The sequence below is a fragment of the Micropterus dolomieu genome, linkage group LG19 (genome assembly GCF_021292245.1).
Source record: "Micropterus dolomieu isolate WLL.071019.BEF.003 ecotype Adirondacks linkage group LG19, ASM2129224v1, whole genome shotgun sequence".
NCBI classification, from domain to species: Eukaryota; Metazoa; Chordata; class Actinopteri; order Centrarchiformes; family Centrarchidae; genus Micropterus; species Micropterus dolomieu.
Window position 1 is genome coordinate 29,506,529 of NC_060168.1, and position 27,461 is coordinate 29,533,989.

The 27,461-nt window shown below is 40.3% G+C and overlaps 1 protein-coding gene across 4 annotated transcripts; it reads right to left on the reverse strand.

Moving 5' to 3' along the window:
* Positions 1–3,315: 3,315 nt before the first annotated feature.
* Positions 3,316–27,140, reverse strand: sec24b (SEC24 homolog B, COPII coat complex component). Of its 4 annotated transcripts, none has more exons than XM_046030728.1 (24): positions 26,859–27,140; positions 25,566–26,246; positions 24,793–24,945; positions 22,828–22,959; positions 19,309–19,392; positions 18,616–18,779; positions 17,766–17,950; positions 17,368–17,470; positions 15,794–15,917; positions 15,530–15,639; positions 14,552–14,664; positions 14,229–14,347; positions 13,740–13,795; positions 13,387–13,593; positions 11,898–12,021; positions 11,023–11,181; positions 10,643–10,816; positions 10,268–10,378; positions 9,914–10,089; positions 8,882–9,019; positions 8,498–8,602; positions 7,126–7,218; positions 6,353–6,456; positions 3,316–4,354 (listed from the first exon to the last, which is right to left on the reverse strand). In XM_046030728.1, exons 1-24 carry the CDS (start codon positions 26,950–26,952, stop codon positions 4,240–4,242), a joined length of 3,624 nt encoding a protein of 1,207 aa, XP_045886684.1. In that variant the 5' UTR covers positions 26,953–27,140; the 3' UTR covers positions 3,316–4,239. The 4 variants fall into 4 exon arrangements, with proteins under 4 accessions (XP_045886684.1, XP_045886683.1, XP_045886685.1 ...); XM_046030727.1 differs by having other exon boundaries at positions 15,794–15,920; XM_046030729.1 differs by lacking the exon at positions 26,859–27,140 and adding an exon at positions 26,558–26,740 and having other exon boundaries at positions 15,794–15,920.
* Between the last annotated feature and the right edge of the window lie 321 nt (positions 27,141–27,461).

Consider the following 27,461-nt stretch of genomic DNA (forward strand, 5'->3'; position numbering starts at 1 on the left):
ACCCAGTAGGAGAAACAAGGTTTGCTGAACCACAGGGATGAAAATGAGGCAACAAGTGGTCCTTATCTGGCCCCAGACTCAAATATTTTCCCTCACCAGTTACAAAAAGAAATTCTCTGTCTATTTTGACTCCTGCCTTTGACTATCTGAAGTATATCCGTAGCAACAATAGTCCATTGTTTGCTTACAGGACGAACACAGAAACTGCTTTTGAGTGAAGCCAAAAGCAATCTCCCATAGAAACTCCCACAGACTGCAGAGCAATGTATCACTGGCAGATAACCTCACAGTGCACAAGACCGGAGCTGCGTATGTGGCTAACAATCTCATTTGGATTTCAGAGAGGGGAAAAAGGGAGATGTGGAGTGGAGGCATGGGGCTTATCTTCTAACGGCTGACTCACATCAGAACTGAACACACTGTATGCAGAAGTCCGTGATGAATGCGCCGAAAAAAAAAGCAGCGAGAGGCAAAGGTAACTGAACCCGTAGAGCTATATTATCAGTGCACAGTATATTTTAACCTTCCACACAACCTATAAGCATCTGTCTTGAGATGCACTCGCAGGTAATAAATATGGGAATATTTCCAATCTCTCAAACCTTCCCACGTGATGCAAAGCATTAAAAAATATCACAAGAATAAACCTCAAAACAGATTTTAAAAAAGGACATTGTGTATTTTTCCTCTTTGTGGCTTTTACTCCTTCACTCCTTCTAGTTGCTTGTCATTTTGATCATTACTACAGGAATCATAGCAGAGTACAATACTTGAGGTAAAATGTACAGCCAGATGGGGAAACTGTGACTTCATTTATCAAAGAAGGTCTGTAGTAAGAAGGAAAGTTGGACCAGAGTTGTGGCAAAGTGGGTGGGACCGTTGGAAGGGGGCGTGTGAAGGGTTGGACCAGTCAAAACTGGAGTTTAAATATAACTAGTAAAACAGCACTCACTTGTTTTTGTTTGGTAAAAAAGAAAGAGACAAAGACTCATAAAGGAGTGCTGGTTGAACATTTAGTTGACCAGATTTCAAATGCAAAGAAAACTGTGCACAATGAGAGTGTGACAGGAGAAGACGCACCAAGACGAACATCTGGCATCACAAGTCAAATTACTTTTAGATTTGTAAAAAGTATGTAAAACACTGCTGCTTTGAAGTGCTTAAATTACTTTCCCAACGCCCTTTTCCAGCTGCATGTGGAAATGTTTTCCCTCCAACATGTTTACTCGACTGTGTCATGTTTTTCAAAAAAATGAAAACTCAGAATGTGAGACTTTTCGAATGTGCAACGTTTTGCCTTCTGCCTTGCTGGCACTGAGAGCATGACTGGATAAAATATTTGAGGTCCAGTTTTCCATGAAAGCAACAGCAGTCAGACCATATGGGAGCCAGATATGTTCGCTAATGGAGCAGACAACTTCACTAGCTGTTTGTGTGTTTACTCCAGGCGATTAGCTTCAGAGTATTTTACAGCTCCTTCTTAAGCAGCTCGAGTCAGTTAAAGAAAACAAACTTAATTCTCAGACAGGGGTCCTCTGCAGGTCTGTGAAGTCTGAAAACTACTGGAGGATGATTTATTTATTTATTTATTTATAATTTCCTGCTGTTGAGAAGTTTAAGAAAAACACAGAACAAGTCTAGACGAGCATGGGAAAGACTTTCAAATTCTATCCATTAACCATACTACAAACATACAGCTATAAAGTGCTGCAGCTTAAATTTCAATGCATACTTTAGTGTCTTATGGGTTTAAGTGTTGCTTCATATACGTTTCTGCCTTCTAAGAATAAAACATTAAAATCTGAAAGAATGACCTTGTTGGCATGAAAACTATCTGCAGCATTAATAAAACATATCTATATCTGATATGATCTTGCTGCACAGGGTGCAGCCTTAACATACGATTCCCATCTGACTGCTGAAATATCTAGACCAGAGTGCTGTTGCTCTAAATGTACTGAAAAGATTGCAGTAGAGCTGTAGTAACTATGCTGTTGATGTCAAAAGCTACGTGATGATTTATTTATTTTTTAAAGTTAGCTAGTTTTTGTAAGGTTTCCCTTCTTCAATTGGTCTGACATTTAACCAGAGAAGAGTGGAGCATCGTTGAATACTGCATGTTGGAAAGTGAGGATAAACACATTGTTGAAAAAAATGCACCAAAATTGAATTTCATTAAAAACAATCTTTGGCATGGGCTGCCTAGCAGAGCAAAGCAGAAAAGATTCACTTCTGTAAACGCATTTCTATAAGTTGGATTTTTATTATTTATTTTTATTGGATTTATGAAGTTGCAACTTCATCTATGTATTATTTATACGGTAACGCTGACTTCCTGTATGCTGAATCTTCAACCAATTAATGGGACTTAACTACCAATTTAACGCTCCTATATTATATTACGACATACTTATTTTCAGGAAATGATTTAGGAAATTACAGATTTGTAAAGTATGGCATGTTTTTTCTACTTTTTAAATTTGATCCAGCAATCTTGCACTTTGTAAATATATTTTTAGTATCTATGTTTATTTTTATTCAAAACAAAATGAAGTCAGTTAAGCTGTCCAGCTCACACAGTGGGGGGTAATCATGACTGTCAACAAAATTAGAAGAGATGCCAATCTTTTAGAGTTTGTCGAATAAAGTTTAGAGGTTATGGGTACCGTAACAAAGGGGTTCCCAATTTTATTTTGCACTCCAGAGAAGCTTTAATATTTACAATGTTCTAGCAGACTGCAAGAACAAAAATGTATATCCTGTTGTCATTGTGGGCAGGGCAGGTAGTGATGTAGAAAAGATGAAGTTCATACTAATACAGGCACAAATTGACTATAAAGTTATAAAATTATTATTCAGCTATTGTCAAACCTAGTCTATTATCTGTATCTATATAGTGCAGGCCTATATTTTTACCTATTTTGATGAGAAAAACAACCGTGCTTATTTTTAATCAAACAGCCAAACTCTTCGAATGTATTTGTGATTAATGAAGTCAGAAATTCTTCCTAGTTGAGGTCTTATGATGCTATAAAATGCATATAGGAGTCATAAGATCCGGAGGGAGGCGGAGGGAGTGACGGATGATGTAAACGTGTGGAAACATGAGCGCCATTAGGCAAGGTCCTGAAAAGTCACATGATGTCGGATCATAGTGATCAAGCGCCATTACATCAACCCCCGGTTCAAAGATAATGAAAGTTTGTTTGTACATGGAAACTGTGGGAACTATGGGACTGCAAAACACATACTGATTATGACATAACTGACATTGATTAATGTCACTGATGGCACCATCACATGAAACAGTCAGAGTTCTGTTGTTGTTTTTTTATTTAATAAGCTGGTTCATAAATTATCGCACATAAAAGATTCTTTTCAATAGTTACAAAGTGGATAGCAACTTCAGTTAGAGCCTGGAAAAAATAAAACACATGAGAAGAAGGTCGTTGACAGTGTGGGGCAGGAGGGGTTGATCGCGACAAATAAGGAGTTGACACAGTGGAGGAGAGTAAAGGGAGCAAACATGAGGGTTTTCAACATCAAACCACTGATATATTCCCATTACAGACGGTTGTCGTCTATCCTCAGACTAGCAGCAAACAAAACGGTGACATGCGTTTCTTATTTCAAAGCACGTGCCGAAAAACAACACAAGAAATGCTTGTTTCTGTTCTCCAGTGTATTCAAAAGTGTAAAATAAAACTGAGGGAGTGAGGAGGGGAATAAAATATAAAATAAAACAAAAACAAAAAGACATCACTAGCTACATGTGAGGCTCACGAAAACAAATCAAACTAAAACTTGTTGAAGTGGCATCTTCTTGGCTCGACTTTCCCCTTCTTTTCTCAGGAGCGATGGGTTTGACGAGAGGCTAAATCAGGGTTTGAAAGTGGTCAAGAGGCAGCGAGGAGATGATGGAGGAGAGTTTACGATAAATCATTTCTAAAGTGGAACAAATCCCCGATCTCTTTCTCTAACTGTTGTATCCTACCAACTATCCCCTCCTCCCCTCCTGATGGTCAAATCACGGCTGACCAATGAGCTTCGAGGGTGGATTTCTTTAATAAGACAGTTTTGGAGGAACGGGAGGTAACCCACCTCGCTAAAGACGGGTCTGAAGGAGCGATGGGTGTCCGTCATTGGCTAACGCTAGTTTCACTCTACGAGGCCAAACTCCTTTTCTCACTCTGGTTTGAGATTGCTTGCGGACAAAGTTTCTCTCTGTATGACGGGAGCCTACTTGGACATCTGCTGCTGAATGTGCTGCAGGAATTCATAGTATGAAGATGCCGACTCAGACTTATCCTCCACCAGATGCTGGAAGAACGTAGCTTTAGCTGAAGCATCGTCCCTGTAGACAAAGACAAGAAGGTTAGAAAGAAAACAGCACTTGGTTTGTAATATTACATTCTATCTAAGGCTTACAATTGCTATACATGTCGGAGGTCGCACGCCTCTGGAGCAACTAGGGGTTAAGTGTCTTTCTCAGGGACACAATGGTGGATGGGTCACAGTGGGGGTCTCTCACACCAAAGGCATAGTCTTATCCATTACGCCATCGCCACCCCATATTCATCAGAAAAATCCAAAAATGGGCATTTAGTCTTACAGTACTGAGAAATACAACACTGCCCATATGCTTTATTTATTAGGCTGCTAATTAATGCTGTTATGAACATATTTGCTGGTTGGGACTAAATAAAGAGGCAAATAAACCTGAATACCTTTTTAAAAACTTTCAAATGTGCCGTTTTAAAATTGCAATAATTAAAGTGTTGGCCTCCATTTTATTTATTTTTTTAGTCACTTACAAAGTAACTCTTTCATTTGAGCTGAAACAATTGGATTAATTATTTAGTAGATCAAAAGTAGATTAATGGGGAACTTTCTTAATAATTGTAAAATTTTTAGTAATTGCTTAAAAAAACTTTTCAAAGACCTTTGAATACATAATTTAGGCTCTGGGAAATTCTAAAGGGCATTTTTCACTGTTGTGACATTTTTCTGGCAAAAGGATCAGTTGAGAAAATAATCAGCAGATGACTCAAGTGAGGATAATAGTTAGGTGTGGCTCTACTTTCATTAGTAGAATGTAACATGATGTGCTGTCCAAAAACGAGTTTAAATGTCAAGCTTTATAACACTGCACGCAACCAATAATGAGGCATCTGAAGTTAAAAGTTCAGTTTACTGTAGAGACAAACTTCTAGCTTCAGTTATAATGTAATTGTGTAACTTTTTGTACTGTTTCCAGAAATGTCATCCAACTCATCACATGCATTTCGCTCAGTCCATTTGTACTGAGATCACCACAACAACACTGGGGTGTCAACGTGGTTATGCAACGATGATGTGCCACAGGAAACAGAAACAATGCGTTCCCTGTGGAAACCTTTACCACCGCTGTCAATCAGTGAGCTCACTGCTTACTATATGTTTACATTGGAAATATTCTTCTGTCAACCTCAGGCTGATCTCTGCTGGGAGGAGGATTCCACTTAAGCATGAAACTGGCCACACCCTGTTTCTGTGTAGTGCAGTGATGTGTAATCAAGAGCAGATCGCTGGAAATGTAAGTCAACATTCTCTTCAACCAATTAACTATGGGACACACGATCACATGCTCAGATGGTCACAGGTGTGACCCTTGTGACAGCCACTTCTTATTGATGTGAATAGGAAACTTCAATCTGCAATTAGCAGGAAATCCTCACATTGGAGAAGCGGAAACCAGAAAATGTTTGAGATTTCTTCTTGATAAATGACTTTAACCATAAATCAAATTTCAAAAATACTGTATTATTTAGTGACTAATCACTTCAGGACTAGCCTACAAACTGAAGCCTTCATGCCCCAGGGACACCAGTGTCAGGATACAGTATATCCTGACAAAACATGTCGGTTTTACATTCTTTTTGGGTGGAGTGAAGAACAAAGTGGCGATTGTGTGGCTATTTCAGTGCTCTAAAAAGAAACAAAAATAAATAACAACCTGAAGGTATTTCATATTTCCACATCTCAGCCCTTTACTCAGAAGATAGATTTTTGTGATCCCACGAAGGGATTACAGCTGCAAAGGCAATACAAACTTTCTTTTATCTCGCTTCAATCTCCGAAATCCTCACACTACCGTGCCTTCTCACGCTGGACCCTCCTAATTTTTTGGCAGCTGGTAGCGTTAGAGGTAGTGAAACTCATTTTGCTGTTATGTAATTTGAAATCACGGTTGACTGTTTATACAACGTTAGTAACCTTCTAAAATCCAACATCTGGATGTTAGGAGGTGTGTACGGTCAGACTGGACCCCTTAGTGTTAGTAAAAGCCAGATGTTAATCCAGAAGTGCTTACTTGACGACATGTATAATGGAGCTAAATGCTCTGTTGTCCTGCAGCCAGTCGAGGAACGCTCGCACTCTCTCAGACAAAGGAGTCTCCAGCTCAGGAATGTGACTCTGGGATTCATAGAGTGAAAGAGAGCAAAACCAAAACATCAACAACATTGTTTTCACTGTTGTGTGTGTTTCAGATAGGAAACAGATAATGTAGATTCACACAGTGATCTCTGCAACGCAATGTGGTTAACTGAAATATGCATGTGGCTTAGAATGTGGGGTTTGTAGGTGGGTCTGGCATGCATCAAACCCCTTTCTAGAAAATACAATGAGCAGCATAAACAAGTGCTGACAGCTTTGTTCTGGGTGTTACCATCGCGCCCATGGTGTGGTAATGACAGAGCTTTCTAGGTAGCTGCAGGGTTTGTTAAAAAGCAGAAAAGCTACACCAGCAAATCTGTTTTGCTGTATAAGTAGTTTTTTTATTTAACGACACTTAGAGAAATGCAGCCCTCTTCTATTGTGATGCAAATCTGTGACAAAGTTTCAGGGGAAATTTGTACAATGCTGCATTGCATCATTCATGTAGCAACTGGGCGGTGTGTCCGTTCATGATGCAAAACAATACTGCCATTTCCCCATTCACAGCGATTCTGTTTCATTTCCTGATTTGTTGGATGTGAGTGAATTCTCCTCCTGAACTGAGCGACTTTGAATGCATCACCTTTAACCTACTTTTTGAAATGACAGCTGCTTGTTCAGTTTTGTTCCAGAGTTTGTCTTACTGACCATGTTGGTGGGTATTGAAGCATAGTTGGGGCAGCCCAGAACATCTCTGATGAACATCTCATTGCAGCATTTGCCGATCCAAAGATAAAACACCTGCACAAACACAAACAGAGAGCAGCGTCAGGAAAGAGCATCTTTGTTTCACAGTATTTTTCTATAACATATAATTATGACTATATAAGGAATAATAAAAACAATAAAAAACTGCAGGTTTCCAAAGCCTTTAAACGGGCTTTCACACCTACCTCGTTTGATCTTTTGGACTTTTCAGTTTCATCCGAACCAAAATTACAGGTGTGAAACCTCCCCTGGACCAAACAGATTAAATTTTGTCCGGCAAAAAGAGGTAGTCTTGGTCTGAACTGAACCATGGTTTGGTTAGTTTCTAGTGTGAAAGTATTTTTTGGATGGTTCAGGAGGTTCGGTGGTTCCCGTGTAAACCAGAAATAAACAAATGCACAGAGAAATGCACTGAAATAAGGACACAAGTATAAATCTCCCGTGACAGCTCATCTTTTATAACACATGGAAGCAAACTGCCAATCACATCTTTGGTCTCTCCTCAAACGGAGGAGCAGAAGGATTGCTTGCCGTCTTGTCCTCTTCCTGCCAGTGATGATATAATGTTCGCACAACGAGAACATTTATTTGGTGAATTTTGAGCCTCGAGTATAGTTGGTGCTGCAGGTAGTAATGCCATAATAATAACAATCTAGCGGCAACGTTATGCATCCGTTCATTCGTTCTTGTTAAAGCTCCCCACGGAACTGTTTACAACCCTGTCAATGTCGAGTATAGGGAGACGCAGGACGCAAGTCTGTCATGTAAAGTTCTTTAGTGCGCTCGCAGAATTGCAGTGTGAAACCAAACAAAAACTAACCGATATGCATCAAACTGTATCAAAACATGAACTTTGGTTTGGACCTTGGTGTAGACTTTCAGGTGTGAAACCCCTTAAGAAGCAGCATTAATAGTTTAGATCATTTCTTTCTCTTATTTTAATCAACATATTGTTTCAAATATCTACAACTGCCTTCCAGGGATGAAACTGATATTTTGAACTGATATTCACTGTATTTAGGTTAAATAAGGTTAATTTTCCTCTCTGTATTTTATTTTTGTTACCAACAACCAATCCTCCAAACCAATCCTTGCCTGAGCCTTCACTTATCTTTCCCATAGGGCAAAATAACACTGCATTTGCCTTTACTTAAAATGATTACAAAAAGCTTAAAATTATCTACACGTGTTAAAGCAAACGAGACAATGAGACAGATTTGCGGCAAAAGAACAGAAAGAATTATAAATGAGGAGAAATAAACATCATCTCCAAAGGCCCAGAGTGTGTTATGAATAAATACTGAAAGCTTACGTTGCCACAGTCCATGAGGAAAGCTCCATCTCTGCTCACCCTCTCAGCAGACAGGTGGAGCAGATGAGGTTGGGGAACCACTGTGTCGTTCAGATGGAGCGCCCCCTGCAAGTGTGACACAAATAGAGCAAAGGATTAGTTTGTTCCATTTATTTTCGTTTTATTTTCAAATAACAAAAAGGGACCAAAGTCACTTAATACATAAAGTGTAAAGTGTTGTATGTCATTTTACAATTTACACACACACAGTCAAGACCTTCAAAGTAGCTTAAAAAATGACGTCACCACACAGTCAAATGCCAGATCAGAAAGTTCTTATCTACCACATTTTAACTTCTGAAATATTATTTAGTCCATTCTTGTTCAGCCTCGTCAGTGACCTACCTGTTCAGACATGTTGTCCAGCCTGTACAGGTCAGGATGAACCATCCGCATCAGCTGCTGCAGCGGCTGCGTCTTGAACTCACACATGGCGAAGACCCGCTCGTCCAGCCGCGTGCTGGTGCCTGTCCGTAAAGCTTTCTGGAAATAAATAATTAATATTAATTAATATGAGAGTTTATTTTATTTCATTTATTAGAGTTTTTCTATGTCCTATTTTTCAGCCTAATGATGCTTCACAGTCACGTCGTACTTGTGAGCTGCCCCAGTACATCACAGTGACCGAGTAGCTCCACTGCAGGTTATAACCGCATTAACAAATACAAATTTAAAATTATTGTATTGGAATTAAGGTGGATTAAACAAAGGTGTTGTCCAACTATGACAAGTTCTAATGACTCCAGTGTTTTCTCCATTGTTTGGCGGGTGGCAGCCCGATCTCCCAAAACGACCCCCCTGCCCAGCCCAATAGAATGAGAAATAATATATATATTTAGGCGACAGATAGATAAGATAGATGGATAAAGGAATTTGTAATGTTTTCTTACTGAACTGTTGAAATTTTAGTCATTCACCACAGGATTACACAACATGTGCTTAAATGGTGAAACGCAAAATTTAGGAAAAATTTAAACGGAATGGGCCCTATCCATGGTCTCGTTGCTTAATATCTAAATATAGCATAACTAGCAAGCGTAACACGCCTGTTCCGCGAGACTAGCAGTTTCTAACACCAGAAACACAGAAAAAAGATTTAATTTTCCTTAAGAGTGTTTAAAAAAGTATATCTTCTTCTTCCAGTGGAGCTGGATGTATGAATGTCCTGAGTGGATGAATGCAGTCACTGAACATACAGAGTATGTGTAAATGTAGCTTTTATTCGTGTGTAGAGGGAAGGGTAGTGGTGATCTAAAGGCATGTTTTAGGATGTGTAATACTGATGTAAGGGTGGATTACTGGGTGATCATATGCAAGATGTGTTTTACTTGTACGTGTGTCTGTAATTATGCACTAATGTCCGTTGAGCAGCCGCACCTGTTTGAGCAGGGAGAGGATGTAAACTGGGAAGAGGCGCATAGAAGCAGGGACGACAAGGCCGGCCTGCTGTAGGTTTGACACGTTGCTCTTGTAGGCGCTCACCAAATCCACCACTGCATTCACCAGGGCATCACGAGCATCTGACAGACTGGACGATATCGAGCGGTCGATAGCTGAAATCCGAATGCGGAAAAGATAAGGATGAGAAGAGTTTCACATCCACTGAAAAGGCTACAAAATTAAATTGCAGTACTAACATTAGGCCAATAATACTCTACTAACTCTTTGTAAGCATTAACTTTTTATCCCTGTGTAGTGTTTATTTACTGAGATTTTACGCTACGGACTCACCCATATTGGCCAGCAGAACAGTGATGGCCTGAACATCAGCTCCGGCATACACATCACTCAGTTGGTTGACCACCGGCAGACACATAGTATGGACCCGTATTCGCCTTTTTCCTACAGGAATAGATGGACTATTAATCCGAGACAGTAATACTATTTGAAAATGCATCACTAGCATTTGCCCAGCTGTGGATCGTGTATGAGCATACAAATATCTTTAAATACCTTTATTTATACAATGAAAGTTTAAGAGTGCACACTTTTTCAGCGGTACTTTTTCACCCTAACGTCTCTACTCATGTGAGGTTTGGGTGGGTCTTGCTGGTGAACAGTGTACTTAGCTCCTCATGACTGAAGTGTACGTGAGAGTTTAGGTACCTTTACTGGAGGTGTAGAGCAGAGCAGCCTGGAAGCAGGCCAGAGACGAGTCTGCCAGAGAGTCTTCAATTGACATCTGGACAGCAAAGGCAGAGTCTGGGTTCACATTAGCCAGGGACAGCAGGTCAGTGGAGCGCACAAAGAAGTTACCGTGGAACGTATGGATGGATAAACCTGCGGGCAAGCAGATAATAAGGGCAGGAATAAAAACAATGTTGTAAAAAAAGTATGCAGAGCAAGAAAAGAACCTCTCCTGCAAAAATAAAACCCCTTCAGTTGTAAGAACAGCTAAACCTGAAAACATCTTCCATTTTGTCCTTCTGTGTTTTTCACACCTGAAAACAGAGCTTCTGTGTGTCTGACTTCAGTGACCCAGTTACCTTTAGTGCATCGTATTCTCATGACCGCCTCAAAGCCGATCTTCCTGGTGAGGTAGCGCTCGAGATCTCTCTGGAACTTCTCCAGTTGAGCCGGGTTGTGGATGTAATGGAAGGAGGGGTAGTAAAATACGCTGCCCGCTGAATATTTGGAGATACATGCTGAAAAATAGGAGGAAGAGGAAAGGAAAAGTATTCATTTACAATTCAATTTCTTATTATTATGGTGATAAAACCGCCCTGGGTGGCCTTTGCACGTTAATGTTAGCATTAAGCTCAAAGGAATACTCTGATAAATCTGTCTTTCTAGTATCCAAAAGAGCCTGGAGGCTCTGAAAAGATTCTAGCTTGCTCCCCCTGATGACAGCAGCTGTAGTAAGCAGTTACAATGCTTTCCAATTATGACCCACAAATACTGACCGGAGGGATCAACAATGGATAAGAGTATAATGCTGCATGAGCAGTTTGAAAAGTTTCAACAGATGCGTTAATGCTTTTTGTGCCATAATTCTGGGCCTCTATTAGGACAGACTGTTACTGCTGTGAATCAAAACCAACTGTAGCTGCCATCCTGTGTGAAGGAGCAAGCTAACAACTTTTCAGATCCACCTTTCAAGCCCACAGTCACCGTTCGATACTCAAAAGATTTTCAGCAGAACAGTTCAGGCTGATTCAGTCATTTGTTATTGGCATAGCCCGCCAAAAAAAGTGACACAAGGAACTTTTGACCCAGGAAACCATCCCACAGTTTGGATATTTCTGTCACAAGCAGATAAACCAACTGACTGAAACTGTCATTCCCAAGACCCGAAGCCCCTCTGTGACTATAGATATGGATTTTTCATTGACACCGAGGTTGAAATGTTGGGTGTTCTTACATAGCGAGGCAAGGTCAGCATACTGGGAGCTGAGCAGGAAAAGATCAACCCCAATTTGTTGACCAGAGCAGTCCAGTGCGAGTTTCTTATAGAAGTCTGTGGCTGGGCCGAGGTGCTGAACTCCCTGAAAAAGATACAGACTTATTACAAAAAGAAAATCCTCATGTTCTGTGTTGTGCTCTGTAGAGGATCAAATTACCACCAACAGGAGTTTTACTTTCCTTAAACCTCCTCCTGTGCTATTAGATACACTCCTTCCATTTTTGTTTTGATGATTAAAGTGTCCACTAAATGATGTATGATACTGAAAGGATGCAGACTGAGTTCATGTATTTGTTCATTGCTGGATTTGATCAAGAGTATAACTTTCCATGGCTTTTCAGCCCATAACTCCTCATGAAAGCACAGAAGCTAAAGAATACAAAATCACTTTCCCGTAGGAAGCACATCTGTTCTTAGTTCATGATTAGTCATGATTTTTGGACACTACTGCTGTAACTTCTTGGCAGTTTATTCAGATCAAAAATAGAACACAGATGAAGATCAATAAATCACAGCGCTCAGCATTCTCCATGGATGCTTTTTCCCCCCCGAGCTCCAATTATGACATTGCTGCTGGTAATAAAAGTGAGTTGTGGTAAGAATATAAATACACAATGCCAGAACAATAAGTATAAATCCAAACGATAGGGGGCGTGGAAGAGTCATTTCTTCTTGTATTTCATGTGTTATGTGGTTTGGTTTTGGCTTCACAAATCACGGGGAATGCAGCATCATTTAGAGGTTGCGTTATATTTGAAAAATGAAGTTGGCTTGAAAGTGCCAGGAGACTTCCCATGATGCACTGAGCTCCTCTCTCCTCCTCTCCCTCTTCATCTGTATGCATTCTCATCCCATTTGTGCATGTTACTACCTCAACATCTTTCCTCTCCTGCAGTTTTGTGCTTTCTCATCCTGCTCCTCTCTCCTTCTGTCGCATTCTGCAGGCGTTTTTGGCTTCGGAGCAATAATAAATAATTATTATTATTCATTATTACTGCCATTTTTATCATCTTTTTATTGATATTTGTATTATTACCCCCACTATTACTTTACATCTCTGTGGAGAACTAGCATAGTGCTATTGTGTGTTCTCTTTCCTCCTGCTCTCTCTCTCAACCCAACGGGTCGAGGCAGATGGACGCCCACCCGAGTCTAGGTTCTAATCTATCTGCTAAATGTTTTTCCTTGCCACTGTCACCAAGTGCTTGCTCATGGTGGGAATCTATATGCATAGTGCAATGAGATAACTTCTGTTATAAATTGGTGCTACATAAATGAAAATGTAATTGAATAAAAAAATAAAAAAATAAATAAATCACATGGCTGACAAAGACAAATAGCAGCAACCACATAAACTCAAACTTTATCATCTGTACATCAAAAAAGAAATATATTTATCATACTTGAAATACAGTACTTCATAAAATGTCTGCCCTCTCTTTCATACCTTAGTGCTCGAGCGCTGGTTGGGGTCTTCCCTTGACTGCAGCGCACCAGCACCTAGTGTGGGCAACTGGGTCTGAAACACTGTGACACGGCCCCCAGTGGGTGACATGAGCTTGAAGGCGGCTTGTAACGCAGGGCCAAGGGCACTGTGGGTCTCCATGCTCTGGCTGAACATGCCCGGCAGTGACGTCAACAGGTCATTCACCAGCTGGGGGAGAAAGGGAGGGAAAAATAAAATCGAGAGAGAGGGGATTGAGCAAATAATGAGAGAATAATGAATGAATGGGAAGAAAGAGTGTGATTACACAAAGTGTTGTAGTAGCTATTTATGTTCACAATAAACAAAGGGTGTACCTCTTTGCTTTCCTTTAGGTTCACCATCAGACTGTCATGAGACGGTATGAAGATGTCTGGAAAAAGAAAAACTTTTTAAAAAATTTCCAGAGTATTTTAGAACAGAACAAAGGAACCCTAATGAAGGGTTGGTACATAAAGAGATCGTTGAAAGAACTGAAGAAATCATTAGGTGTGGTCAAGAACATGCCCTGACTTGCTCCACTGTGTGTAGGCATGTTCTGAATTACCATTCTGTATCCTAATGTGTAAATACAATATAATTGAAAAGGGATTAGAGTTACACATCTCAGTAAAAAAAAAAGAAAAATTCTAAATTATCTTTACAAATTAAAATAGAAAACAAAAAGACAAAGTTCAGAGGTAAAAATGTACAATACTGAAATGTTCTACTTATGTAGAACTTGTACTTAGCTGTGTTGTTTATTTTTTAGTAAGTTGCCACTTACTATTACTGGTTAAAAAACAAACTAATGTGAGCAGTCGTACCGTCTATGTCCGATACTACAAGCATCTGCGGCTGGGACAGTCCCTCCTGGAGGTTGTAGAAGTGGATGGTGCTGTCGAAGGTGAGGAATCCCACCCTGGTGCGTGTATCCCCAGGCAACCTGAAGCACATAACCAGTCAGAACTAGATTAGCTGGAAACATAACCGTTCATAACCTGTAACATGTGTTTTATGAAGAAATAATACTAGTAAATACTAAACTACACTAACCTTGTACTTTACTGCAATCATTAAGCAAGCAAGCAAACAAACTCATAAGCAAGCCACATTTATGTTTACAGTATCGATTATCAACGGCACTCACTTATCCAGGTTCTCCAGTAGTAATTCACAGAAATACTTAAGGTAGCCTGCTTCCACAGCATTGTGAGACACATCCAGAACAAAGAGGTAGGCCGCTGGCTGAGGGGGCCGCAACTGAACACACACAAGGTAGAACAAATAGATGATTAGTGGGGATAAAATGAAGATGATAGTCTTAAAACCGGCCGACTTGATTTGAAAAAGTTATTGTCTAATGTCTAATTTTAAGTCTGTGTAAGAGACACATGTATGTACCCTCTTTTTTTGTCAGATTTAATGTTTAAAGAGTCATACTATGCTCATTTTCAGGTTCAAAATCTTATTTAGGGGTTGTACCAGAACAGGTTTGCATGGTTTCATTTTCAAAAAAACACCATATTTTTGGTCCTACTGCACATTGCTGCAGCTCCTCTTTTCAACCTGTGTGTTGAAGGCTTCGTTTTAGCTATGGAGTGATGCAACTTGTCTCTACATGATCTTTACTGGGAGTTGCATATGCGGAGTTCCTAATTCCTAGTTCCTAGTTCCTGCTGTTCAGAGTGTTTTTCCACTGCTGTTTTTGAGGGCGTGTCGGACTAGCCGCTTGGCGAGCATTATGACGTGCATTTTGATATGTCGTCACAGGAATCAAAAGGAAAAGGCTGGACTACAAATGAGCTGTTTTCAGGAAGTTCAGAGCAGTGTTTTCTGTGAGAGATGGGAACGCCGTTTGGGCTGAACTTTGGGCTTTTTCACTTTGCAAACTTATTACATGCACACAATAAAAAACCAAAACAATTTTTATATCTATTTTTAGAGAGAGCGAGAGAGAGAGGAGATGAGATGAGAGAGAGATTCAAAGTTCATAGGAACACCCATGCCTCCAGATGTTGTTGCACCAAGACATGACTGCCCTCTAGTGGTCAAACAATCACACTACATTGAAATGCACAAGACCTCAACAACAGCCAAAAGTTTAGGATCAGCACAGACAATTTACCATGTAGTCTGAGGAGGCAATGAACTCCACAGTGGGGTTTTGGACCTCTGGTCTCTTATGGGGCTCGCCATACGATCTGGTGACTGGGTTGTACATAAACTCATCTGGAACTGAAGAAAACAGACAGCGGGAATGACATCTGCAACACTGTGTAGTAGAAAATTATAATTATAGGACTGGACACAGAAAACAGGACAGTAGAAGACAAAAGGAAATCAGTAACATTACTTTCTGACCCAGAATAACTCGTGATTAAACTCATACCATCATTGACCCGATAACAGAGGTTGCACTTCCACCTGCGCTGATCCAGGAAGGAGACAAACGGATTGATGTAGGTGCGACAAGAGCGACAGCGAACTATCGTGTTCGATGTTATCACCGGTAACTGCTGCAGAGAGAAAGAAATAAAGTGGGGGAGAGAAATATAGAGTAAATGCTGAGAGAAAGCACACCTGTCGAGTGAGCTAAACATTTTACACGCCATGTTTTAAAGATGTTCAAGATTAACCTCAATATTGACATTCTCAAAATATTCCTCTACTCACGCCTCAGCAGACGACTTGAAAAGTAAGCTCGTCTAGCACAGCGGTAGTAAACAAAGCGCATTTGTTTTTGGACCTAAAGCAAAGCATATTCATAGCCGTTTTTCTTTTTTATAAACCATTAGTGGTGCCAGGATTTAGACTTGACTGGTAGAACTGCGGAGGAGAGCGAATGTCTGTTTTATAATTCAAATCACAAATATTCCACAAGCACAGAGTCGTGGTGTCAAATTGGCAAGTGGTGTAGTGTCTAACAAATGGTGAGTGTGAAACCTTCCATCTATGGTGTTAGTCATCTACTATGAAAGCAGTAGTGACAACTGAGCCTGAATGTTCCTTTTCTGCCAAAAGATCTATAAGTTCATCGTAGACTGTGGATACACTTGACAGTTTCATCCGATTTTACTGAGTGAATATAAATCAAATTCACACTGGACCCTCTGAGAATGTAATTCAGCCTACTCTACTGTTACAATACAGCGAAAACATTAATCTGCCATTGCTGCTGCTTGAGTGAACAAAGTTTCCAGCTACTTTCAAACTTTTACAACCATTTGTCTGGTGTTAACCTCATACTTGTTTCTCACGTGGCACCAATGCTTCCCTGTTCTCCATACGTTCAAACCGTCTCATACCATGTCAACTAACGCCTCTATAAATACCCATCTTCCTGCACCTTATTATTCTCCTCCTCCTCCTCCTCTCTGTCCTGCTGTCACTGCAGCTGCTCGCTACAAAGAACTATCGATAACACACTCATAACTGGTTCAGTATAAGGGATGAAACAGTATGAAAAATTTCACATCACGATTATAGTGACCAACATTATGAAGGTTATCTGTATTATCACGCTATTGTAAAAATGTGCTGAAAAAGATTAAACTGTACTGATACACACACTATTTCAACAAGTTTTCTATTGAAAATAGCTATGTATTCTTCTCCCAGCCTTCAGTTAGTGAGAAAGTATTTAAATAATACCGTAATCAGCAACCTTTCAATATAATCATGTGATCCTTTATTGTAACCTCATTTCAAATACTCACCCAACATAAATCTAATCAAAATCTTTATTTGCAAACAGACCCATCAGTCACACCTTAAAATTAACTCAAATAGTTGAAGCTACTTTTTCTAGAAGACAGTAGCCCAGTCAACTGTACTAGTGTCGCAAAATCAACACGGACAAGATACGTAGAGAAAAACCTTGCTGGGACATGAGACAAAGAAAGTTTATGCCTGGATATCCTAATGTACTTTGAACTTTTTGGGGGTTTAGGCATCACATCATACCTGTAAGTCTCTAAAGGGGTGGAGGAGGAGGCCCAGAGGGAGCCTGGCCTTGTTGAGTAAAGCCTGAGTCTGGGGGATGCTGGTCAGGGTACACCTGAATGTCCTGATCAGCAGAGAAACACGGGGAGAGAGAAAGCGTATTAGATAACAGAAATATTCAGTCTATGTGTGCGAGAAAGAGATTACTCCAAGAAGTTAAGATCTTTGAATTACGATGCGTGTTATATAGTTCATGATGTCACTGTCTTACATACACAGTAGCTACTTTGGTAGATTATTTGGAGGTGAAATATAATGAACTCAAATGTTGACTTTTGGGATTCAAAAGCAATTGTAGCCGTTTCAGGAATAAATACACAATAAATACACAAATCCCAGTAGGTAAAGCTCTTACTTACTGTGGACTACAGTTGACCTTTTTGAGGTCAGGGGTGAGGTTGGGTTCGGGGGCTTCAAGGGGCCTCGGGGGCAGCAGGTTTCTCTCCTGTAGCAGGTTGACTGGGCTCAGGGCCTCCAGCTCCAGCTCTGGCACGCCGCTCAGCCCGCCCAAGGCTGCAGATAGCTGGGACAGGTTTGGGAATGGCTGCAAACGAAGTAGAGATACAGAACTAGTATTTACTCAGGTGATGAATCAGGGCTGGTTTGTCAGTACAGCAAAACAATACAGCTGCTGCTGCAAGAGGATGATCAATTTAAATATGAGCCTAGATAAAATGAAAAGATCAAAGATTCTATACCAACTTTATCAACACTTATTAAAAGATTCAATTCAATTTTATTTATATAGCGCCAAATCACAACAACAAGATAAAGTGTTAATTTGTCAAATCTTAGAATAAGAGAGTTGAGTTCAACATGCTTAGATGAACAAACTACACTCAACATACTGATGAACACTGAACAGCATCTCTCTTTCTTATGTTTTTAACACTTTCTGGATAAGAATAGAGTACTATGGCAGGCATCGTCTATATCAGGGGACAGTTTGTTTATAATAAAAAAGGATAAAATAGCACCAGATTCACCCATAAGAGTTTTTTGCCCACTTGGGCTGCGGAAACAAGAACAAAGTTGCTTATTTACACATTTGTAATACTGTATTGTATTTGTGTCAACAAAAAATTGAGATGTGGTTGTAAATCCAGAGATCTGGAACTAGGCTGGAAAAATGTTTTTCACTTGCAAATACAAAACAATCACATCAAAAATAATAAAATAACATGCGTTTAATGTAAGGTGTAGCCTCACCTGAGAGCACTGCTGGTAGCTTGACTGACCATACGGGTCATGAGAAGGTGAAGAGTCTGTGTGGGAGGACGGCCCCTGCTGATAGGCTGGCTGCATGCTGGGGTAAGCATAGTTGCTATAGGGCGCGGCCTGGTTGGTCATATTGTTGGAAGGCGGCATGGAATCTGGGCCACAGAGGTCGGCATTGAAGAAATTTGATTCATGTTTGGCAGACAGGTGGTTTTTAATGTTTTAACATGATTATGACAGTCAGCTTAGCTGCTTAATGCATTCTGTAAATATATTGATGTGGTAAATGTGTTGTGCGTCCCACTTTCATCACAGGCTTTTACATTATTTGAGAAGTGCATCTCATCATCCTTTCACAGCAGAAAAACAAGTCACCTCTCCCATATCTCTACTTGTTGTTATTTCACCAGATATAATTAATTTGCTATGTTCTACATTGTGTATTTCTTTTTTATGTGTTCTTGTCCCCACTTTCCATCAACCTGTTAAATTCTACATCTGCTTTGTATCTTCCAGAACCATTTAAAGACCACCAGAGCGATTACGTTGGGGTTTATCTATGATCATGCCCACACCCAAATGCAACATGATACATTTTTTCGCGTCAAACTTAAATACATTCTTACATATATACACTTAGGTAATGTATATATTTGTGCTTAGAGGTTTATCATTGAAACATACCCGGATAGTTTCCCCCTTCCAGGGAATCATAGCTGTTGGGCACCGGAGAGGCACTGCCTGTAGTGGAAGAGGACGTGTCACCACCTGACAGAGGCAGAAACACAGAAAGAATTAAAAACTGACATAAAAGAACAAAGACTGCTTAAGAGGGCTGGAGGTATAAAGACTGAAATGAAATATAGTTAAATAAAGGGCCCATCAGGATAGCAAAAAATACTAAAAGAAAGGTTGAAAGATAAAAATGGGAAGAGGTAAGGCCTCAGCGATTGAAGGACAAAATCGACAAGAACGAGAAAAAAAGGCAAAGAACAAAAGACTAAAAACATTAAAGAGAATTAGTTTTTGTTTGGCAATGAAGAGTGGTGTGTTTGGATTCCCTCAGGCTGAAGATAAAGCAGAGAAACAGATGAGGCAGAGTGCATTCGGGAAAGAAAAGATGATGAAAGGATGCACTTAAGTCTTGAATAAGAAAGCATACGAATGTTTGGTGGAGCACACAAGCCTCAGAGGATAGAAAACAAGGAGGGAACGCAGGAAAAACATGGAGGATATAAACATTAACAGAATTGAATAAGATTAAACATTATGAGATGGGTATAGAACAGCATTATTATCTCTTAAGTATTTTATTTGCTGTTACTTATTTTAGTTCATTCTGATTCTCCCGCAGTCTCTTGTCTTCATTCACACTTTAATGAAATTTTAATTATTACAAGTTAGCCAGGAAAAGATGGGGAAAAAGAAGACATGCTGCCAGAGGGCGGTCAATGGAGTTAAAATCGGCTTTGTTTCATGAGGAAGGAAATGTTTTAAACTTGTTAAGCCTCAAGGATACACACAAACCATGGTATTGAGTTATTACTAAATGTAAACATAACTGTTTATTTACAAGAAAACTCCACATTTCCTCAACCTTTGTTTTTACATTTAGTTAGTAATTTCATACATTTCCCAGAATGCACACAGAGAGAAAAGGGCAAGATATAAGTTATATATATATATAAGTTGTGTGTATCAGTGTATAAAGGGTCCAAAAATTCAACAGGTCTTGTGGATGGGGCATCATGGTGGCCAATAAAACGCAGACCATGTAACCACACCATCCTGGTTTGACATGTCCTTCCACTCTCTCTCTCTCTCTCTCTGTGGTCACACTTCCTGTCTGATTCTCTAATGTACTCTAATCAAATAAAAGGCAAAACAGCCAAACTATAATCTTACCAAAAAAGGTCTTGTAGATGCACTGCATTATGGTCTATTGCAGCCACTGTTTTCCCTCTCATGACCAATAATAAAAAGGTTTTCCCAAAAGGATTACATGGGTAGAATATTTGAATGAACCCATTAATCCGTGTGGGCCAAAAAGAGGGAACAACAACAGAAAACCAAGACACACAGGCCTCTCTCTCTCTCTCACACAGAGAGCTCATTGGACGGGAGAGGATCCAATTATCTCCTACTAAATCGGACCAGCGTACTACTGGATTATCTGCTCTGGAGGAGGAGGACACCAGAACAGCTTAGCCTTTGTCCTCCTCCTCCAAGATCCTTCTGACACCTCCTCTTCTCCTTTGGTCTGTCAGCTCATAGATGAATAAATGGCATGCTACCCAGGGTTTGTACGAATAAAACAAAACTTTTTATATTAAGCCTTTATAAGCTGCTGACTTACTCAGTATAAATGTCCTTTTTCTTCCAACCCTGCATTGTTGTCTGTAAGATTTTTAGTCACAAGCCCACTTTGCTTGACCCCAGGCTATTGCCACCCCTGATTAGTGATAATTAAAGCTCCATATTGTGGCTGACAGCGTCCCCTTTCTAATCTGTTTCTCACAAGTGACACTGATCTGATTATCTACAATCACTGTGAACAGGGGAAAAAGCTATAGAAATCACCAACTGGTATTTTGCTGCAACAGACAACCTGTAAGATAGACATGGAAGACTTGAGAGATAAAAGCTAAAACAAGCTTCTCTTTTTATCAAGAAGAGATGTGTAAATGAGTGCGAAGTGTACAGACAAAACCTTCACCCATGCTAGCTCATGGGAAGCAGGTGAGTCAGCAAACACATACACAGAGAGCCTGAACCTGCTGTCAGGGGAGTGGCTATATTTAAAAACTTGTTAACCTCTGGCTGATGACACAGATCCTGAGGGATAGCAGAACACCTAAATGGTACAAAACACACACATATACAGTATGTACAAGCCTGTTGAAGCACAGTACAGTACATTATGTGGTCTTGATATTTAAAAAGTAAAATAAGTTATATCTCTTAATCAAATAAAATAATTAAGTTTATCCTTTTCAAATGTAAGATGCAAGTTTAAAGCAACATAAAGTAAAATCAACATTTTGGCGTAACATATTTACATTAAAATAACAGAAAGTCAAAAGCATATTTCTTTTTAATGGTGGACACTTTTAGGGCTGCAACTTGTGGTTATTTTCATAAGTTATTTTAACCTTCCCCTGACCACTCACACACATTCACATATGGAGGATACCAAGTACAACCCCAGTCTGATCTGGTGGCCACTGATTAGTAACACACATTACTAATTTCCAAAACTTTTAATTGCTACGTTGTCTGACCAACAGTCCAAAACCCAAAACTATCCTATTAATAATATGAAAACAATGAAAAGCAGCAAATCCTTACATTTTAGAAGCTATGATTAGACATTTTTGATTAATAGTTTAAGACATTTTATCAATCATTTATCATAATTTTTGTCAAAACTAACAATGTGAACTTACAATTCTCATACTCAAACTCATATCCAAGGCCATGGGGTTATACCAGAATTTTAGAGCTTTAAGCAGACCAGAAGAAAGACCACAACTTACTGATTTATTTCCCATCAGCAACCACAGTTGGTGGTATGCTGGTAATAACAGGTGCACTACAGGTGGATGATATCCCAAAGACTAATAAGTGAGAGGGAGCTAGATAGCATGCATGAATGACTCTTTCCACTGCATGACAATCAAGACAAGCAGAACCTGGCAGAAGCTTTTAAAAAATAAACCGAAATGCCAACCCACTTACCTCTCACCTTTCTGATACACAAAGTGTCATGTCAGTTTTCAGTGATGGAGCAACAGAGCAGAGTACATGGATACTAAAAAGATGATTCAGTGTCAGTACTGGTTGATTGTGAAGGGGAAAGAGTACTGGGTAAACTTTGGAAGGTTGTTGAAGTGGCAGCGGGACGCAGAGGGAAAATCTGATTAGCCTATTAGAAAGCGGAAGGTACGAATGATGAGCGACAAACTGATAAGCGTGTTGGTAGGTGGAGCTGAAGCGACGGATGAACATCAGACACAGATGACGCTGCATTGGTAGGGAATGGAAACGCACCACTGGTAAACAGGATGGGTGTAGTTTTCATTATTAAAGGAGATGGGAAACGTTTAAGAGCATGAGAAGGTTTAGGACAGAGTTGAAGGAGTTTCTGAGGATGGAGAAAGTGGTAATAAAAGGGGTTATGGGGAGGAAAAAGCTAAAGCAGACCTGCTTCCTCATCCTCATCTTCCTCCTCCTCATCATCATCAGAGCTGGATGACGAGGGGCCTGCGGCTGGGCCTGAGGTGGTGGCAGAGGCAGAGCTTGCTCCACTATTAGTAACATATCCATACTGCATGCCTGTTGGAAGAGGGGAGTGGGAAGGGCACATAAGAAAACTGTCAAGACTGGGTAATCGACAGCAGACAGGGCGGCGGAGGTCGAGCAGTAAACTTAAGTTAATGTAGTGTATGTGGTGTGTGTTGAAGAAATTAACGTCTCCGATCGATTGATAAAAGTAGCTGGATGTCAGACAAACTACCTTTAACAACACCATAATACTGAGGCTCTTTGCTTTATTTGATACACTTTGTCTTCATGCATAAGAGTTATAGACCCACGAGCAAAATTTTCTGCCGATGAGAAAAGGTGAGTATCACAACTTGTTTTGCATTAAGGTGTGTTGCTTAACATAAACTCCATATCCAGTGTACATTTGAATATTTTAGAGGGCATCTGACAATTCGGTACAAAAAAACCAGACACCTTGAAACTTACATGCACACACAAGCAGGTGTAAAGTAGGCATCAAATACATAACCATTGTTGTGTCAAACTGATTGTAGCACCTGCAAATATGTTAATCCCCGTGGGACTGTATTACTCATAAAGTTGTTTTTTGTGTCAGTACTGTGGGTGGCCTACTGCTACAGAAATGTATCGCACAATCAATTCAGCAAATTGCATCGCAATAATGAACCATAATGATCACAATCATTGCATTCACCGTTACAATGAAGCTTATATGCAGCTTAAAATAATAAGACCACTTGATTAATGAACCACTTGAAATATTTGTAACAACAAGCTGTGGCATTAAGAGTTGCATCCGCTTTGTTTGTTCAGTTTTTCTCATGAGGTTGTCTAACATGTTTTCACTTGCCTGAGGCTCCGGGATAGAGAATTAATGATTTAGGCGCACATTTTACTAAACAAGGTATACTTTCTTTCTCTGTGGAGGGACTACGCAAAGCTTCAAAGTCAATAGGGTTTTGCAACCACAATTATGATTAAATGCAGGCGCAGCTGGTGCAAGAGTCCTTTGGTCTTAACCTGCTAAGCTGACATAGGAAATATTCACAGGTCACAGCCAAAAAACAAAACAGCAGCAGGCTGTTGAGTGGCAAGTTCCAAATTTGTTTCAATACTCACACCTGCACATTTGAAAGTGTGCGTGTGTGCAACAGATTATGTGTGGTGCATTTCCAAAGTGCAGCTGTGAACATGTGTACCGTTCACACACACACACTTGCACACTAAACTTGGAGCAGGATTTCAAACATTCAAATAGTAGATCTAAACATAGGCTGAATCAAGAGTTTGCACCAGAAAAGACAAAAAACAGGCACCACAGCACTGCAAAACCAAGAGCAGTCATTTGTCCTATAATGACCTCATGTTCAAACACCAAAGTAAAGAAGGTTAGAAAAAGAGTGTTCACGTCAACACCAATTCCAACCAAAACACAAAGATAAAATAAAAGGACACCTTCTCAAACTACTGCACTAGTGTGATGTTTTTTCTGTAAGCAGAGAAACAAAATATAACAGGAAACTGATTTTATGTTGACCTTTTAACTACAAAAAGGGTTTCTGGTCTCAAAATTTTAACACAACTCCCAAAAGAGAATTTTAAACTATAGGCTATTTTGAAAACATTTAAATTTTTCTTTTGAAGAAGCTGAAATTAATATTTTGTCTAAAAGATTAACTGCACATTGGCAGTCTGTCAACTTCTAACTTTGTACATACAGAAACTGCTAACATTCCTCAGTTAAAACAACAACAACAACCTAATTTCACAACCTGCTCTTCATCAGTATCAGCAGTATTGAAGAGCAGTAACAATGGTGATTCATCTTTTTCTGTGTGTTGCATCAAAGTAAAAAACCAAAAACTATAATCTGATTGTTACCTTGGTGGTGGCCCGGCGAGGAATGGACTGAAGTGGAGGGGGTTCCTGAGGGTGGCTGGTCTGCTTCTGCGCCACCACCACTGCTGTGGCTGACCCTGCCATAGGAGTCATAGCTCAGAGATGCCTGGTGGCTTTGGTCATAGTGCTGGTGGACTGTGGTGTGGGTGACAAGAAAGAAGACAAACATAAATAAAATGTAGGACACCTCCAACAGGAGAATAAAGGTCTGCGTAACCCAAGATCTAATTCCTTAATGAAGACTGACACTCAGGAAATACATGAACTACAAACAGATATTTGGCTGCTTACATCGTTATTTTTGGGTTTATGTGTGTACCAGTATGGTTTGATTTTTCACTCCTATATTGGCTGATACAAACAAAGATTTTTGTATTTGCACAAAGGCAGGTTCAAAACCTTTTAGCCATGCCTAATCAACTTAAGTGACTTGAAGAAAAAAGAAAAATATTATGACACTTTTGTTCTGTAGCTAATTAGAAAGCTATACTGAGTGACACACACACAACTGGAACGCAACAATGCCAATTCCAAAATCATCCAAGTGTTGGTAAGAAAGTATTTGACTGATACCAATACTGCTTTTTACAGCTGATAATGACCAATACAGCTAGTATACATGCTTTTGCAACATCCAATGCATAAAGTGCTCTGGAATAAACATATAGTTTTATAGAATCTTTTGAAAATGTCTCACATTCCAGCCCGCAGCTGATCAGCCTCAGTTTAAATTAACCATTCACACACGTACGTACCTGTGCTTCCTTGACCATTGACTGTCGGCACCAGTTGACTAGGAGGAGCGACACTGTACCCAGGCTGCACTGTTGTTGTTGAGGCCGGCCGAGAGGTACTGTACTGATGTAGGGGTGCACCCATCTGAGTGGGCATGACTCCAGGCGTAGAGGTGCTCTGGGAGGAACTCAAGGTGCCGTACTGGCTACTTCCAGGCGCCGACGGGTAGGAAACAATTGGGTAGAGGGGTGCTCCAGGGCCACCTGCTGGTGCAGGCATCAAACTGGGCTGCTGCTGCTGCTGTTGAGAGGGCTGTGGTGGGGGAAGGTGGTACGACTGTTGTCCATAGTAGGATCCTGGCGTGGCATATGGTGGATGCTGCTGCTGGTTGTACTGGGCATTTGATGGTGGTGGTCCTGGAGAGGGAAGGGTGGCATATGGCTGAGATGGAGGGGCAGAGCTCGAGGGTGCACTGTATGGGGAGGGTGCTACATGATGCTGAGGAAGGTGATGGTGGTGGTGGTGTTGATTTTGCTGATGGTGGCTCTGGTAGTAGTTAGCACTGTGGGCACTGTTCGTGATGGGTGCTTTGTTGGGAGCAAGTGTGGAGTGAGCAGGAACGGTGGGGTAGCTCTGTTGTTGAGGTGGGGGTCCATAGCAGCCTGTAGGTGGATACATGGATTGGTATGTCTGTGCAGGACCTGAAAAGAGGGAGGGGGTGGTAAAGTGCATGTTCAATGAGCTTAGAGCCAAAAAGGTTAAGTTTAGAAAAGCTCACACATTAAGTACTGAACAGAGGTTAACCTTAGGTGCAAACAAGCTTCATCAGTAGCTGTTAGCTGCTCTTCAACAGTAAGGGTTAATATTGAACATGCATCCCTGACAGAACAGAAACAACCATTAATAAATACTAAATCATTTCAGTGCGACTTTAAATCGACTAGTTGTTTTAGCTTTCATATAAAGCAGACATTATTAAATGTTGGTGCGCAATCTGTCACACAGTTCTCACCTTGCTAACTCTTAACTGTCGATTCTCGTTAGCCGCTATCTCCTCTGGGTTTCACTACTAACTCTGTAGGTTAGCTCTTCAGTTAGCTAGTGTTAGCCACCATCTAGGTTTAGCCGGAACACTCAATCTTTTAATTAATTTACACGTCACCCTAATTTATACTTAAGTAGTAACTATTCAAATTAATACTAAGGGACAGTTGTACAATTTAAACAAAACAGCGGCTGACTATCTGACATCACAGAGGGTTAGCATGCTAACTGTAGCGAGCCGGCTAATCGCATCATTCGGCCTGCTTTACCATTCTGGTAGGGGGGCGCAGCTCCGCCGTTCGGCGTCGAGTTCTGGCTGTAGCTGACGGAGCTGTTAAGGTTTCTGTAACCCGGCGCAGACATCGCTCAGTCCTCCCGTCCTTATGCCCACAGGTACACGGGTGGGTAAATACACATGAGCTGCGGTGTCCCACAGCCTGGTTTCACCCTCGAAAATGCGGCAGAGAGGCTGCTGCTGGTCAGTGAAGACCCGGGCAGCCTGGCCAGGTCTGCTGGGCTGAGCTGAAGCTTCCAGTCGGTGTGTTAAGGACCTTAACTCCTGGATCTGGTCCTCTCACTCCCTCTTGTGGATTTTCAGTGAAAGTATGGAAGACATGTATATCAACTGTTTTATTATTTTACAAAAAAATATTTTTTTTAATATAACTATCTTTTGAATCCTTTCTGTATTCTGTATTAGGCATGCACCATTCATATCTTAATCTATAGTCATACTTAAGCTCTGCAGCTATATTCTACGCAATTCTAGGTCGCAATACTACCTAGAATATATTTGCACAATGCATAACTTGTGGCCTAAGGCAGAGGTTTTCAAAGTGGGAGGTCCAAATAGTTTCATAGAAGAATATTTT